The sequence below is a fragment of the Glycine soja genome, chromosome 11 (assembly GCF_004193775.1).
Source record: "Glycine soja cultivar W05 chromosome 11, ASM419377v2, whole genome shotgun sequence".
In the NCBI taxonomy this organism is placed as follows: Eukaryota; Viridiplantae; Streptophyta; class Magnoliopsida; order Fabales; family Fabaceae; genus Glycine; species Glycine soja.
The window spans coordinates 14,521,269-14,538,076 of record NC_041012.1 but is presented as its reverse complement, the minus strand read 5'-3'; the positions used below and the strand labels follow the sequence as shown (position 1 = coordinate 14,538,076).

Here is a 16,808-nt window from a genome sequence, read left to right as displayed (position 1 = left end):
CCACCTCTGCCATCATAATCGTCCTTGTCGTCGCTGCCGTCACCACCACCATCGTTGGCAGAGCTTCTACTTGGGTCTAAAAAGCATAGTCTTCATCCATCATTTTCCTCCCTTGTAAGCATTATTCAGGTGGGGTGATTAACTTCCTCCTTTTTGCTCGGAGTTTAGGTCTCATTGTTTTCTTGGTTGGTGAAACTTGTTTGGCTTGTGATTGTGATGGTGCAGCTTGTTGGGGTTGGGATTGGGTTGGTGTAGGTGGTTGGGTTTGGGTTGATGTAGGTGCTTCAGACTGGTTTGGTACAAGAGGTTGGAATTGGGGTGGTTTAAGTGGTTGGAATTGGGGTGGTGTAGGTGGTTGGGACTGGTTTGGTTTAAAGGGTTTGGGTTGATGTAGGGTCATCCTTACTAACTCTTTTGTTGTGGCCAGTTATTCCACATTTTGATCATTTTTGATTGATTCCTCTCTTGGACACTTTGTTAATTATGGATGTAGTTTCTCCAGTCTCCTTCCTCCTATTTTTCTTGGGTTTACCAAACATTTTCTTCATTGGAGGTGCTTGCACATTTATGTATGGAGGTTTTTTCCACTACTTCTGACCTAATGCTGAGTAGATTATTGGTTAGTTTACTGCTTCATAGTGTTATTTTCTAAAATAATTTTGGATGAACTTTTCAGGGTTAATGTTCATGTGTTTCATAAATGTAATGACATGTACACATGGAATGCATGTAAACATCCATTTCGTCTAGTTCAATGTATATACCATTGCATGTATTATGAATTATCATGCAAAAGACCTTGGTCTATTTTCCCGTGAAAAATATAATCATTCCAATGATTTAATTTGGCAATCTAGTGACGATGATGGTGAGGCCAAAAAAATATTTGTTCTCCCTCTCATATCTATGTCATGGAGTTGATCTAGGTTTGATGGGTCATCTGAAATGATTTGTCGCAGTCCAAATTGTCTTATGACCCTGTCTGTTGGATTCATTCCACAATTGCAAAACATATGAGAGGGACTTTTGCCTGAACAATCATTGATACCTCAACATTATTAATTAATGGCCTTATTTTTTGTGTGTCATAAGGATTCCACAAGAACTGCAAGACATACATTATTATTGTCACATATTTAAGTTTGATTAGGAAACAAAAAAGTACTTAACATGAAAATTAAGAATTGAACCTCATTCATATGTAGTCTATCAAATATGACGCATATCAATATGGTTGAATTAGTAAGAATGTTTCTTTCGGTTGTCGGACAACACCACCTTCGTGCAAGAGGAAATTCAAGTCCTTCTTGTACTTCTTCCACAGATAGGTGATGTATCTTTGTGACAATATATTTAATGCGGTCCCATGCTCATGACTGTAGCAGCAACAAACATCCACCGATTTCCGTTTATTTAGGCTTCACAGCCTAATCTAGAGCTCAAAAAAAGGGATGCTAATACTATTGCACTCCAACTGTAATGACCTGCCTCAGTCAAATTTGATAATAAAAGGAGATACATAAAATGAACTCTTGCACTTGATGTATCTAGCATCAAACAACCGCCTATCAGTATCATGATATGAGCTCTAGTATGTTGTGCAATGACAACATCATCAACATCAATTGGAAGTTGTTGAAAATTTTGCTGCAACTAGCTTAGACAAACCTTTTTACCCTTTATATACTTATCAGATGGAGTGTCCCCTAGTAATGTCTGACAAGCAACACGTACATCATCGGTGATGATATCAATTACTGATAATCCATCAATCTTCAGGTTCAACTGTAGGGTCATATCTTGTAAAGTTATGGTTGGCTCTCCATGTGGAAAATGAAATGTGTGAGTTTTGGTTCTCCAACGTTCAACCAATGCACTAACCAAATGTTGGTTAATATCAATTTTTCCGACATTGATAACATGACAAAAACCAGCTAAAGTGATTAGGTTTTTGACATGATTATCTATCTGATCCAAGTGTGTAAAAGCCCAAACAGAATTATACGTCAAACGAATCATTCTCTTTTTGTCTTCCCACACTTGATTTGAAATATGGTTGTCTTGTAAGCGCAACAACGAGCCATCAATATGTCTAGGTTGTGCATGTGTCATTGGTTCACAGTGAAGGAAAGAACAAATGGATGAAAGGATGAAAAAAGTGGGGATGTAGACAAACAAAAAGAAGCTTCGTGAGGAAACTTAGTTTGGATGAAAATAAGATTGGAGAAGAATTAAAGTGCAAGTGAATAAATGCACACTATATTTATATAAGTTGGTTTCATGTGGAATGCATCACACATTTAATGAGTATTACTTTTTTACCAAAGTATAGGCTTCAAATAACTTAACTTGTATAAAGCCTATATGCATCACGTGAAATGCAGTATACACAACACCAAGGCTGGCTTAAGGCCCAATCAAGGACTTTAGGCCCAAAAAAAAGGCCCCGATTTTTTTTATAGTACTAATATACCTCAAAAAAATTATTGTAAAACTATATTTGAAAATAAATTTTAATTAAAATATTATAAGTAACTATTAATCTTTTTATTGGTACCATAAGTAATAATTAATGAACAATAATGTCTCAACAAAGATTGAACGGATTGACATTATTGTCTATTGAAAAGGAAATGTTAAATGAAATTAATTACGATAATTTAATCGATAATTTTGCAACACAAAAAGCCCAAAAAATTAATTTTAAATAAAACAATGATAATTTTAATAAACTATTTTATGAGTAAATAAAAGTCTTCATTCTTAAATTTGTTTTAGGCCTCTCAAGTCCTTGTGTCGTCCCTGCACAACATGATACTATTCATGGGTTTGATGTTTCGAGAGGCATGCAATAACCTCACACACTTAATGGTTTTAGTTTGCGTGAAGACAAAGTGACATGCATTTGAGTTAATATTGAACTTAGTACAACCATCAAAACTTTAAACCAACTAAGATTTGGAACACGTAGTCTTAGTGTCTTCAACTTATTCACCAGCTGTAAAACATGCATCAAAACTTTCAACCAATTATTTTTCTGCCATGCTTCACGAGTATGATACTTCCTTTAATGTAAGCTACCCTTTGCAATATTCAACAGCCTAATGTTTACTAGCATGATGCATTGAATGACCATCCATCCATCCATTAATGAGATAACTTTACTATTATACTATTCATGCATGTGCCATGCTTCACGAGACAATTGAATTGCTGCATTTTTTTTTGCACTTTGATTCAACAATTCACTGCATGAAAATGGCCAAAATGGTGTAGTTTTTCTGCATTTTTCCTACACTTTGACTCACCTATTCATTGCGTGCAAATGACCAAAGTGGTGCAATATTTTTCTGTATTTTTCTTGCACTTTGATTCACCAGCAAATGGCCAAAACGATGCAATCTTTTTGCATTTTTCCTACAATTTGCTTCACGAATTCACGGTCAAAATGGTACAGTTTGGAAGTCGTTTACTTGGCCACGACTTCAAAGTGGTGAAGGATGACATGACTTCATTATTTCAAAGGACGGTTTGGATTCGGTTTCATGCAAAATGGATGGTGGGATGGAGGGCTGGTCCAATGATTTCAAAGTCATGAAACATGTCATGACTTCACTATTTGCTTTTTAAATATTATATTGTAATTTAAAAATATTATATGTTATTATATATTATAATATTATAACTGTTAACTCTTTTTTAATAATTATAAGTGTTAAAGCTAATATTATTTTAGGATTTTAGAAATTTAAATAAGTTATTAGATAATAATATTTTAGAGTTTAGTCTTTTAATAAGTTATAAAATTTAAGTTATTATTATTATAGGGTTTAGTCTTTTAATAAATTATAAGTGTTAAGTTAATATTATTTTAGGGTTTTAGATATTTAAATAAGTTATTAGATAATAATATTTTAGAGTTGTGTCTTTTAATAAGTTATAAGATTTAAGTTATTATTATTTTAGGGTTTAGTATTTTAATAAGTTTTGAGTTATTATTATTTTAGGGTTTAACTTTTAATAAATTATAAGTGTTAAGTTAATATTATTTTAGTTTTTTAGAAATTTAAATAAGTTATTAGATAATAATATTTTAGAGTTGTGTCTTTTAATAAGTTATAAGATTTAAGTTATTATTATTTTAGGGTTTAATATTTTAATAAGTTTTAAGATATTATTATTTTAGGATTTAGTCTTTCAATAAATTATAAGTGTTAAGTTAATATTATTTTAAAGTTTTAGAAATTTAAATAAGTTATTATATAATAATATTTTAGAGTTGTTACTATTATTTATACAAAAATGTTATTTTTATACAAAAATGTTATTAGTTGATTATATGCACATTATACATGAAATGAAAAGTCTAACTGCGAAAATAATTTTCATTGATACAAATGTATGATGCACTATTCACTATTCATTGTTCATGTTTATTATAAAAGGGAGGTCTAATTCACACTTCATTTCATGAAGTAACAATCTTGTAATATTTTTCAGAATACAAAAGAGTATTTCATTTTCACATTTTTCTTATCATCTTCTCGGTATATTTTTTATTTAACAATAGATACACTAAATTAGGGAGTTTTACCAGAATGGTGTATTTTTTTTTTCAATTTTCTCGGCATAGGGTTTTTTTATTTAGCGTTAAATAAACTAAATTATTTTCATTTTCACTGATCAGTTACATTTGTATTTTTTTACATATGGCTAGTGAAGAACCCATAATATGAGATAATGTTAGCAACTTTAGTGATGACGAGCAACAACACGATGTTCACAAACATGGAGAACCAAGTAATCAAAGTGAAGTCATCTTCATATTTTGAAACTATTAGTAGCCAACTTCTAGAGAATCAATAGTACTCAAATCCTTATAAGAACAAAGGGAGTTCTAGTACAAATGACCTTTATGAAGGCTTGATATTTGAATCAAAACAAGGAGTTATGGATGTCATTAAGCAATTTTATTTTGTGCATTCATTTAATTTTTATGTGGTAGAGAACAAGAGTGACAAGTATGTTCTCATGTGTAATCAATATGATAATGGATGTTACTGGAGGGCGAGAGTATCGTTCAACAAATACACAAGAGATGAGAGTTGAAGAAAATAAATGGTATTCACACTTGCACAACTTTTGTCATATCACAAGATCATGCTAAGTTAGACTTATCAGTAATTGCTCATAATATTGTTCATTTAGTGATAACAAACCCTGATATCAAAATCAAAACATTGATTGCAGACATGCTACAATAGTTTAGTTGTACTGTTTCATACAAAAAAGCATGGACAACTAAACAAAAAGTCCTTGAAATGACATTTGGAAGTTAGGAACAATCATACAATTATCTGCCTGTATGGATGACAACTGCTCAATACTTTGTACCAGGTACAATAGTAAGATACAAAACTTCCTCTTCAATGGAGGATGGTGAAGATGAGTCTCCTAGGGTGATTCTTGATCATGTATTTTGGGCTTTTAAGTCATGTATTGAAGGCTTTCAATATTGCAAGTCAATTGTGCAAGTAGATGAGACATTTTTAACTGAAAAATATCATGGTACTTTATTGACTGCCATTGAACAAGATGGTAGTAGGAACAATTTTTCACTTGCTTTTACAATTGTTGAAAGCGAGACCAAAGAAGTTTGGATGTGGTTCTTGCATTATTTGAAGAGATATGTTACACCTCAACCAAATTTGTGTATTATATCAAAAGGGGAACCAGTTTGCTAGCAGTTTTGCAATCAAAACGAGTTGGATGAACTGGACCAGATGTTTTATCTGTGTATTGCATTTGCCACATTGCATCAAATTTCAACAAACAGTTTTAAAATGTTAACTTAAAAAAACAAGTCATTAGTATGGGTATGCTTCTAACCATTTCATACATCAAATTCTTGCTTTATTACGTCTTCACTATATTAATTACTCATTGTTTTATCTTTTGCCATATGATTTGAGGCAAAGTTGCTCACAATGTGAGCAGAGTTTTCACATGTAGCAGATTGGTTGGACCAAATTCCCAAGAGTAAATGGACTCAGGCCTACGATGAAGGAAAACAATATGACCATATGACTACCAACCTTGTTGAATGTATGAATTATGTTTTGAAAGGAGCTCGAGCATTACCTATTATTGCCTTAGTTAATGAAACATTTAATAAAATAAATGATTCATTTGTTACTAATGACATGAAAATCATGAATATGATAAAGGCAAGACATAGGTACCCTGAATGTATGTCATGATGCAAGAAAATCAACACATTGCTACCTCGCATTATGTTCGCATGTATGTTCGAGAAACAAGGGAGTTTGAGGTTCAAAAAATTGCAAATATGTGGCTTAGTCAACAAGCAATGGCATGCACTGTCAAATTGAACGAATAGTGATGCAATTGTGGACAATCTCAAGCAATTCAAATTCCTTACTCGTATGCAATTGTAATGTGTGCTTTTTGCAATTTAAGTTACGGTGACTTTGTTGACCCTATATACAAGTTGGAAAATATTTTCAAAGTTTATCAACATCATTTTCATTCCCTTGGAAGTGAAGACAAATGACCTCAATATTTAGGTCCATATTTTATGTCTGATCCTTCAAAACAACGACATGCATCAGTAAGGTCAACCACTACTTGTATACATAATGAGATGGATGGACCAAATTCAAATAGGCCTAAGAAATTCTCATTGTGTAGAAGTAAAGGACATAATCGTAGTAGCTATCCATATAAACAAGTAGATGACTAATATAGTTTCTACTTTTTTTGTTTCTCTTTAATTTGTATTGTTCATTTATATTAATGAATTATGTTCCTTTTAATTTGACAACTACTTTTATTACTAAATTGTTAGATGTTGTTAATAGTAAATTCCTTTACACAAAATAAACAATATTACAAATACACGGATTGGTCAATAAGCAATGGCATGCACTGTCAAATTGAATGAATAGTCATATGATTGTGGACAATTTCAAGCAATTTGAATTTCTTGCTCGCATGCAATTGTAACTTATGATGACTTTGTTGACCCTATATACAAGTTGGAAAATATTTTTAAAGTTTATTAGCATCATTTTCATTCCCTTGGAAGTGAAGACAAATGATCTCAATATTTAGGTCCATATTTTATGTTTGATGCTTCGAAATGATGACAAACATCAGTAAGGTCAACCACTACTTGTATGCATAATGAGATCGATGAACCAATTTCAAATAGGCCTAAGAAATGTTCATCGTATAGAAGTAAATGACATAATTTTAGTAACTGTCCATACAAACAAGTAGATGACTAATATAATTTTTACTTTTTATGTTTCTTTTTAATTTGTATTGTTAATTTTATATTAATGTATCATGTTCTTTTTAATTTAACAACTATTTTTATTACTAAATTTTTAGATGTTGTTAATAGTAAATTCCTTTACACAAAATAAATAATATTATTTCATAAATTATAAGTTAATATTAGTAACAAAATATTTTAATATTTGGTTTCAAATTTAAGTTTTTAAAATTTAAGTATTTGAAATAAAATAAATATTTAAAAAATATATATTAAATATCATTAAGTTTATTTTTTATTTCATTTAAAAAAATTCAAATTCAATAACATTATTAAAATATTATCTAAATTTTAAATATACAAAATATATTAAATAAAATAATATTAAAAAATATAAAATACTTTAAATAAAAAACATTAAAAAATATATAACATATTAAATAAAACCATAAAAAATATACAACATATTAAATAAAACTAATAACAAGTAAAATTAAAATATTTATTTAATAATTGAATAAATAAAATTATTTATACTTTTTAGAAAATTGAAAATAAAATACATTAAAGTGTGAAAAAAACATTACGACTTCATAGTCATAAAATGTATATAAAAAATTACTTACGACTTTAAAGTTGTAAAATAAAAAAAAAAACTAACGACTTTGAAGTCATAAATAAAAAACTGAAGTCATAAAACTATTTATGAGTTGAGTTAAAAAAAAATATAACTCATAATAGATATTACAACTTTTAACTTAGTTGTTATGACTTATCCCCTTTTCGAAAATAATTTGAAAACGACTCCCATTTGAAAAAATCGAAAAAATACCCCTAACTGGTAAAACTCCCGGGCGAGGGCAAGGGCAGGGGAAATGGGGAGTCAGGAGCGAGGGTGGGGTAAACAAAAATCAACCTTGATTCGCACCCGTTACCATGCATACAATCAAATAACCCAAAGTATAGAGAGAACGGAGAACAACACAACACAATGAACTCAAAAAGGCCAAAACAAAAATCTTGTTTTGCATTACATACCCAATGAACTCAAAAAGGTGTAAATGAAAATATACAAAAACACACACAAAATAACAGTAACACCATGAACAACATACCTCTAATGACAGTGCTGATATCGACAAAAGACAACATCGACAACAATCTAATGACAATCATGTGCCCTAGGTCTTGCTCTTGCTCGTAAGAACTCTTGGTTTCCCTCTACTTTTCCATCACATTAGAATGTCACTTCTCTTTCTAATGATTTCTTATTTGGAAAAATTGCAAAATTGGTCCCCCACTTTATTTCCAATTACATATTTGGCCTCCCTATAATTTAATTCACAAATTTGATCCCCCAGTTTTATAAATTCCTGCAAAATTGGTCCTGGAAGTCCGATTTGGACGTTGACCGTTAACCTCAGATGTGTGACTGCCACATGTCAATGCCACGTGTGACTGCCACATGTCAATGACACATGTCAACATCTGAGTGGTTCCTTGTAAATGCTTCATTTTTTTAGGTAAAATTACACTTTTGATCCCTCAATTTTACTCCAATTTCGATTTTGGTCCCCTTATAGTTTAATTCACACATTTAGTCCCCCAGTTTTATAAATTCCTTTATAAATTGTTCCTGCAAAATTGGTCTTTTGAATGGTTTTGCTACTGGTGCTAGAGACATAATAGGTCTTGATAAATTTCACACTTCTTTTTCATCGCAAGTTTTACACTCACATGAAACCCAGAGAAAAATCACTCTTTATCTCTCTCCCACTTCCGGGGTTGTTCAACTTGGAAAAGTGGTGCATGAATTCCAACCTGGGTCAGAAATTTTCAGATCTCTTACTTTAACAGGTTTTGTAATAATCCCCTATTTTTTTTTTCTTTTTTTGCTCCCCCATGCAATATTATGTATATGCTTAAGTGGCCTATGTATGACAATAGTATTTTTGTTTGAAATTTGAAATACAACTTCTCTAGTAATAAAATTTGGCTGAATTTATAAAGGGAATTATAAAACTGATGGACCAAATGTGTGAATTAAATTATAAGGAGGCCAAAATCGAAATTGGAGTAAAACTGGGGGACCAAAAGTACAACTTTACCTACAAAAAATGAAGCCTTTACAGGAAACCACTCAGACATTGACACGTGACAGTCAATGTTTGAGGTTAACAGTCAATGTCCAAATCGGGTTTCCTGGACCAATTTTGCAGGGATTTATAAAATCGGGGGATCAAATTTGTGAATTAAATTATAGGGGATCAAATCCGAAATTGAAGATAAATTGAGGAAACAAAAATGTAATTTTACCTTCTTATTTTGTCAACAAAAAAACATTGTTTAAAATGATGTGGTTTTGAAAATCTCACTGTATCGACATCTTACTCAACAACCAACAGATACATCATACAACTCTATTAATTTTTTAGATGTTTCTCATCAGAAGGATTAAATTGAGACATTTTAAAAATTTAATGTAACAAAGTGAAAATTTTTAAACTTAATATACATGAGTAAAACAATTGAGAGATATAATAAAACAAAAATTATATTAAACTAATTTATTATTATTTGCACAAAACCCATCAAAGATAATCTAAAGGGCCTTAGAGTGTAACATCCCTGTGGTCATCATTTGAGAACCAAAAAAATGGTTAGCTCTTAGTGGACTCAAAGAAAGAAAAAAAGAAAAAAAACATTTTGAAAGAGAAAAAAAAGTTAAAAAAACTCAGAAAAGGAAACTCTGGCATTTCCTAGAGCTTGCCTCGAAGGATCTAGAACAAAATTAAACGTCAACCCACACATCCAACGGTCCACGCATCCAACCTAAACACGCGAACAAAAATTCTAGACCCTTCTCCCGTGGGACCTACTTGACGAGCCTCCATCGCAACCGTCCATTATTAAACCCTCTCTCAATGTCCACCCTCCAAAAATAAAAGAACAAAAACAAAAAACACAGTAAATAGTAAATATAAATACCAACGCTGGAGTGATGGTAGTTTAGGGCGGTGTTACTCCTTCTCTCGTTGATTCGGATCTAGAGTCTTTTTTCACTCTTCAGTTCTCGTTGTTGTTCTTCGCTTTCCTGAAACTAGGGTTTTCAATTTCGATTCATTCGTTAATAATTAAAGATGTTTGGGAGGGCACCGAAGAAGAGCGATAATACGAGGTACTACGAAATCCTCGGCGTCTCGAAGAACGCTTCGCAGGATGATCTGAAGAAGGCTTACAAGAAAGCCGCCATCAAGAATCACCCTGACAAGGGCGGTGATCCCGAGAAGGTAATTTTTGTTGTGCTAATTCTTATTCACTCAATTCGCGATTCAATTAGGAGTTTCATTCAGTTAAATTAGGGTTCAATTAAGAATTTATTGATAGAATTAGGGTTAACGTAACGTTGATTGTATTGTGGTGGTGAAATTGTTGCAAGCATGTTTGTTTGGTGAGGCTTATAGTGTGTGTTTTTTGTTTGTTTGTTTGGTGTAGTTTAAAGAGCTGGCACAAGCATATGAGGTTCTGAGTGACCCTGAGAAGCGTGAGATATATGATCAGTATGGTGAAGATGCGCTTAAGGAAGGAATGGGTGGTGGCGGTGGCCATGATCCGTTTGATATCTTTTCATCTTTCTTTGGAGGTGGGAGTCCCTTTGGATCAGGTTGATTATTTTTATGATTGATTACTTTGATTCGTATCTTTGATGATTAATGATAGTTTGTTTGTGCTAAATGGGTTATGGCTTTGTGAACAGGTGGAAGTAGTCGAGGTAGGAGGCAGAGGCGCGGAGAAGATGTGGTTCACCCTCTCAAGGTCTCTCTGGAGGACCTTTATCTCGGGACTTCTAAGAAGCTCTCCCTCTCCAGAAATGTCATATGCTCCAAGTGCACTGGGTGAGTGAATTCAGAGTTTGCTTGGTGATTAGATTTTAGGAAAAAATTACTTTTTGTTTGGTTTAAAATTATGATGTTTATTAATACGACGTAGCATGGTCTTAAATTGTGGTTGCGGGCAATCCTTGATTATTATTGGGAATTGCAGACAAATGCCGCGTGTTTAAATTGTGGTTGTGGTCGCGGACCACAATTTTGAACCATAGAACATATACGGATTTTTATTGTTTGTGGGTATTTCGAGTGTTTGGTTTTCGACAATAATTAATCTTTAGGGAATTTTTTTTTGGGGCTTAAATGTATGAATTTGATTATATATGATATGTCTTTTGTCTATGTAGATTGGGCATTGTTCATTTTTAGTCTCTCAAGTAAATTTTCTCCTTTATGAAAATGTGTCAAATATAATCAAAAGAAGGCAATTCAAGGGCTACATCTGACATATTTTTATCAAGGAGGCAATTATTTTGAGATATTAATAACTGTTTATATTTGTAGATATATTTAACCCATTTCATTAATTCAAACATTGACTAGATTTTATTGTTCACGTAATTGTTGCTTGTTTCACAAATGGGATTTCCATTGATTGTTGTCTGTGAATTCTCAGTAAGGGTTCTAAGTCTGGTGCTTCGATGAAGTGTGCTGGTTGTCAAGGAACTGGTATGAAGGTTTCTATAAGACATCTTGGCCCGTCCATGATTCAGCAGATGCAGCATGCTTGCAATGAATGCAAGGGTACTGGAGAAACCATCAACGACAGAGATCGCTGCCCACAGTGCAAGGGAGAAAAGGTTGTGCAGGAGAAAAAAGTCCTTGAAGTTATTGTGGAAAAGGGAATGCAGAACGGGCAGAAGATTACATTCCCTGGCGAAGCTGATGAAGCGGTATGCTGATATGAGAATTGTAATGTCATTTGCATTGTGTCTCATGGATCACAGAATTTATAATGATCTGAGTTGTTTGTATTTTGCAGCCAGACACAATTACTGGGGATATTGTCTTTGTCCTTCAGCAGAAGGAACATCCCAAATTCAAAAGAAAGGCTGAAGATCTTTTTGTAGAGCACATTTTGTCCCTTACTGAAGCCTTATGTGGCTTCCAATTTGTGCTGACTCACTTGGATGGCCGTCAGCTTCTTATTAAATCAAATCCTGGGGAAGTTGTCAAGCCTGGTATGTAAATGATTCACACCTGCCCCAATTTTGCTGTGATTAAATTGGTTATTTTATTATGTGCCAAGAAAATTCTAACTTTGCTGGTTATACATGCAGATTCATACAAGGCTATAAATGATGAGGGAATGCCCATGTATCAGAGGTCATTCATGAAGGGGAAGCTTTACATTCACTTCACTGTGGAGTTCCCAGATTCCCTAAACCCTGACCAGGTTAAGGCCTTGGAAGCTGTTCTGCCACCAAAGCCTTCTTCACAATTGACAGACATGGAGCTGGATGAATGTGAGGAAACAACACTCCATGATGTCAACATGGAGGAGGAGACTAGGAGGAAGCAACAACAAGCTCAGGAGGCATATGATGAGGATGATGACATGCCTGGTGGTGCACAGAGGGTACAGTGTGCCCAGCAGTAATGACTTGTGTGGAAGCTAGAATCAGAATTGATGAAAATGATGATGATACTGTTGATGTTTCCGTAACCGTAGTGTGTGTGGACTAAAGATAAGTAGTGTTTGATCAAATGATTGTGAGAAAGTGAACAGTGTATTGCTTGCTTTCTTATGATTGTCGAAGGGATAATTTCCGATCTGACGTCCTAAATAGTAGTACTTTACTATATTTGTTTGTTCTTTTTAAACTCTACGATTTGGTTTATCTCATTCCGTTGTTTGTGTGCATCGCGTTTGCTACTGAGTGAAAAACTTCTCAGAAACTTGTAAGGCAAAAAATGGGAAATATCCGAGTATTCTCCCTCAAAAAATGTCTTGGTTTTTCATGGAAAAGCCAAGGCGGATATAACTGTAACCTGTAGGGGTATATTTTCCCAAGAAATTGGATAGCTTTTAATAAAAGCAGAACATGCAACTAGCTGGAGGAATACAATAAATGGTTTCTAATGCATGCAATTATTAGATTTTCAAGCTCTTCACCTCCTAACGAGTAAAGAGTAATTTTTTCTAATGTAATTGGAATTAGTTTGAATTTGTTACATGATATACAGATTAGACTATCTAGGTATTCATTTTCAGGATACAAAATCCTCCTAAACATATTGGCCTAACTGAAAAAATAGTTGACCTTAGTTTAGTTATTAAACTTGATTTGGTCTGTATGATATATATGGCTAGTTTTACTTCAATTATTAGGTCATTCGAATACCATTCGTGAAATTTATAATGAGTTTCCTCTATCTAGTTGGAATTGAGCTGGTTCAATTTGAATTTTTAGAGAGACGAGGGGGATATTTACAAGTTTTGATTTTTAAAAAGAACATATAAAAATAAGCTGAAACTAGATAAATTTATAAATCATTGTTACGAGTATTTTTTATCTCAATATAATTTATTTTATTTAATTTATATTCAATGGTTAATTAAAATTTAAATTTGAACTATTCAATTATTAAATATAAGTTGTTATTATTTGTGCCAATAATTATTATTGGTCATCTAAATATAGTATTTAGTTAGCTGAACTGGGCCCAAATTCTAAACGTGAAATTTATGTAGTTGGACCCTTTTGTATTTATTAAAAAATTAGTGGATGCACGGGTTGGTATTTTAAAGTATTTTACTATAAATGAAATAAATACTATTTGTCAAGGTGTTGTTTGTATTATTCGCCTGTAAGTGACATAAATAATATTTGTCATTGCTGTTTGTATAATTTTAATGTAAGTGAAATAAATATTATTTGTCAGGGTGTTGTTTGTATATAACATAAGGATAATTTGTATAGAGTTGATTGTGTTAAAACATTTTAAAATTAATTTAAATTATATAAAAGAAACATAGGAAATAAATTAAAAAATATTGTGGTTTTGCAAGAAAATTTTTATTTTAGATGTATTTTATTGTGAAGAGAAACTAAATTTTCATAATTAATGGACATATGAAAGTAATATTTTCATTATAAAAGATAATTGACACTTAAAAAAAATAAGTTTTTTTGTAAAATAATTTTGTAGTGTTTGTTTTAAAAAATGTTTAGTGGGCATATGAAAGTAATATTTTTATTATAAAAGATAATTTACACTTATAAAAAAATAATGTTTTAGTCTTTGTTTTAAAAAATGTTTCTGTCTATAAAAATAATTTTTTGTTATGTTAAATAATTTTGTAATCTCTATAAATAATATTATTTAAAAATAACCTTTTCTTATCCTAAATAAATTTTAATCTAATTCAGCAAAAAAAAAATATAATCATGTATAAAAGATAATGTTTTAGAACAATTTTAGTTATGTATATGATTACGGGACACAAAGTTAATGCTCTTTGTAATTTAAAGTTAAAAAACTATTCTAGCAATTTGAATGTAAAAAAATATGCAGCTTAAATTAATTTAAACATATAGCATTTTAATAGTTAAAAATTGCTAAACTTAAATGCAATTTTGTTTTTTTAATTTTATTTAATTTACAATTTGATCTCTTTATTTTATAATTAAAACATTTGATTATTCTATTTTTAAAAATTCACAACTATGATCTCTTTATTGGAAAATATAAATATTTGGTTTTTATATCTTTAAAAATCCACAATTTTTGTTTAATCTTTAATTTTTTGTATATTTTATTTCTTTTTTTTTTACTTTGTGCTGTTGTTTTCCAAATGCAGGACGAGAATGAGAAAATTCATTACTTATGTTATTGGCTTTCTTATTTAGTGAAGAAGGGTAATTTTGTGGGAAACGAAAATGCAAAACACAAAGGATAGGAAAAAACAAAAAACTTTTCCACGTAACTTTAAAAAACTAAAATGTTCAATAATTAGAAGCAAAAATATCGAAAGGTCACAGCATGGTGGGATAAGTTTTTTTACTGATCAAGTAAATCTGAAAACAGAACATGGATATTACATGGTCTATAAAACATAAGCACTGGAATAAGCAGCAAATAAATATGAGATGAGCATAGCAGGGAATGTGTAAGATGAGCATAGTAGACAACAATATCCCTCCATCAACAATGTTCAGTTTACTAAACAATAAATTTGTAGTACAACAGTTATAAATTACTAATATAGCAAATTAAATAAAACAGACTCATTTCATTCAAATTCAAACCATGAAAACTCAAAACTCACTGGTACATTCCTTAACAATGTCATATGACAAAACAAAATTTGAAAGCCAAAATTTATGTGGAATACATCTCAACTGCATCAGAAATATACTCCATGCGTAGGATGTTTAACTTTGGCAGAAAACAAAATAAAAATGTTTTTACGAACCAATACTGATGTGTAAAAGAGAAATAAAATTTAAGCTAATGTGCAAAATAAAAAAAGATTAAAAATTTATAATATATCTGATGTTCAAAGTCAAATAGGTAAATAAGAAAGAGACCATGTAATTGACAAAATGTTCATAAAAGACAAAAAGATAGAAAAATCAAAGTACATAAGCTAACTCTAATACTCCCAATTCTTTCTTCGACGGATGACAATTTCCCATATTTTATCAATGATTCTATAATAGAAGGAGACTTCATCATCGTGGGAGAAATCATTATCTGCAAGGAATTGATACCATGGTTGGACAACATATCTGCGCCTAACTCCACCATCAACCACCACACACATTCCGCCAGTTCTGATTTCGATTTTGATGAGCATACGCAGTATCAGTTATCAACTAACAAACATATCAAAGCTGAGTAATTAGGACTTTCACAATCCTGTGGCTTCAGCTTCTATGTTTTGTTTAACATCAATTTGATTGTATTGAATCTGCTCACTGAGTAGATATGACAATATATTTTGTGCGGTGCACCATCATTTCATAGCAAATGATGTATAAACAATCGAATATCAAATATGTATGATATATGATAATATTTGATTAAACTTTAACTTTTCATTGGTATTCATCCGTCTCATACTCTTTACTATCGTGAATACCATTACAATTATTAATTAAATGAATAACATACAACCATATCAATTAACTATTCAAATTGCAATACGATAACATATAAATCGATTGGGTTTGCTTTGTTTGCATGTTACTAAGTCAAGTTTGACTGTATGACGAACAGAATACTTGGTTTCATGCAATAAACTGTTGTTGTATTTTATCAATTAGCTTTAAATCATCTATGAGGAGCAATCAACTTTAAATTCTTACAATCAATTAATTTTCAGATTTTAAAGATGAAACAAAAAATTTTAACTTATGTCATTTAATGGTTTAATTTATTTATTCTTATATTCATATTTATTTATGTTTCTATATAAAATTATATATAACAAACAAGGGATAACACATAACAGTGTTTCGTTCCTTTTTCAAGTATATAACATGATTTGTTTTTTTGCTTTCAAATATGTTGGCTTATTACACTGGAATCAGTATTATTATATATTTATATATGGTTTTAAATTTGAATTCAATTAGTATTAGTATTACTATTAATATTATTATTATTAC

General features: G+C 31.2%; 1 protein-coding gene across 2 annotated transcripts; it reads left to right on the top strand.

Moving 5' to 3' along the window:
- The first annotated feature begins 10,293 nt into the window (after positions 1 to 10,293).
- LOC114375520 (dnaJ protein homolog) lies at positions 10,294 to 13,054 on the top strand. 2 transcript variants are annotated; one of them, XM_028333315.1, is made up of 6 exons: positions 10,294 to 10,590; positions 10,796 to 10,943; positions 11,058 to 11,196; positions 11,807 to 12,083; positions 12,173 to 12,371; positions 12,471 to 13,054. In XM_028333315.1, exons 1-6 carry the CDS (start codon positions 10,441 to 10,443, stop codon positions 12,788 to 12,790), a joined length of 1,233 nt encoding a protein of 410 aa, XP_028189116.1. In that variant the 5' UTR covers positions 10,294 to 10,440; the 3' UTR covers positions 12,791 to 13,054. The 2 variants fall into 2 exon arrangements, with proteins under 2 accessions (XP_028189116.1, XP_028189115.1); XM_028333314.1 differs by having other exon boundaries at positions 10,796 to 10,964.
- Positions 13,055 to 16,808: the final 3,754 nt, after the last annotated feature.

What these genes read in the sequence shown, in the direction of transcription:
- LOC114375520 (XM_028333314.1), top strand. Translation starts at nt 10,441, where the DNA reads ATGTTTGGGAGGGCACCGAAGAAGAGCGATAATACGAGGTACTACGAA. An exon ending in TGGGAGTCCCTTTGGATCAG is followed by an intron (nt 10,965 to 11,057) that starts GTTGATTATTTT and finishes CTTTGTGAACAG; the next exon opens with GTGGAAGTAGTCGAGGTAGG. An exon ending in CTGGCGAAGCTGATGAAGCG is followed by an intron (nt 12,084 to 12,172) that starts GTATGCTGATAT and finishes TGTATTTTGCAG; the next exon opens with CCAGACACAATTACTGGGGA.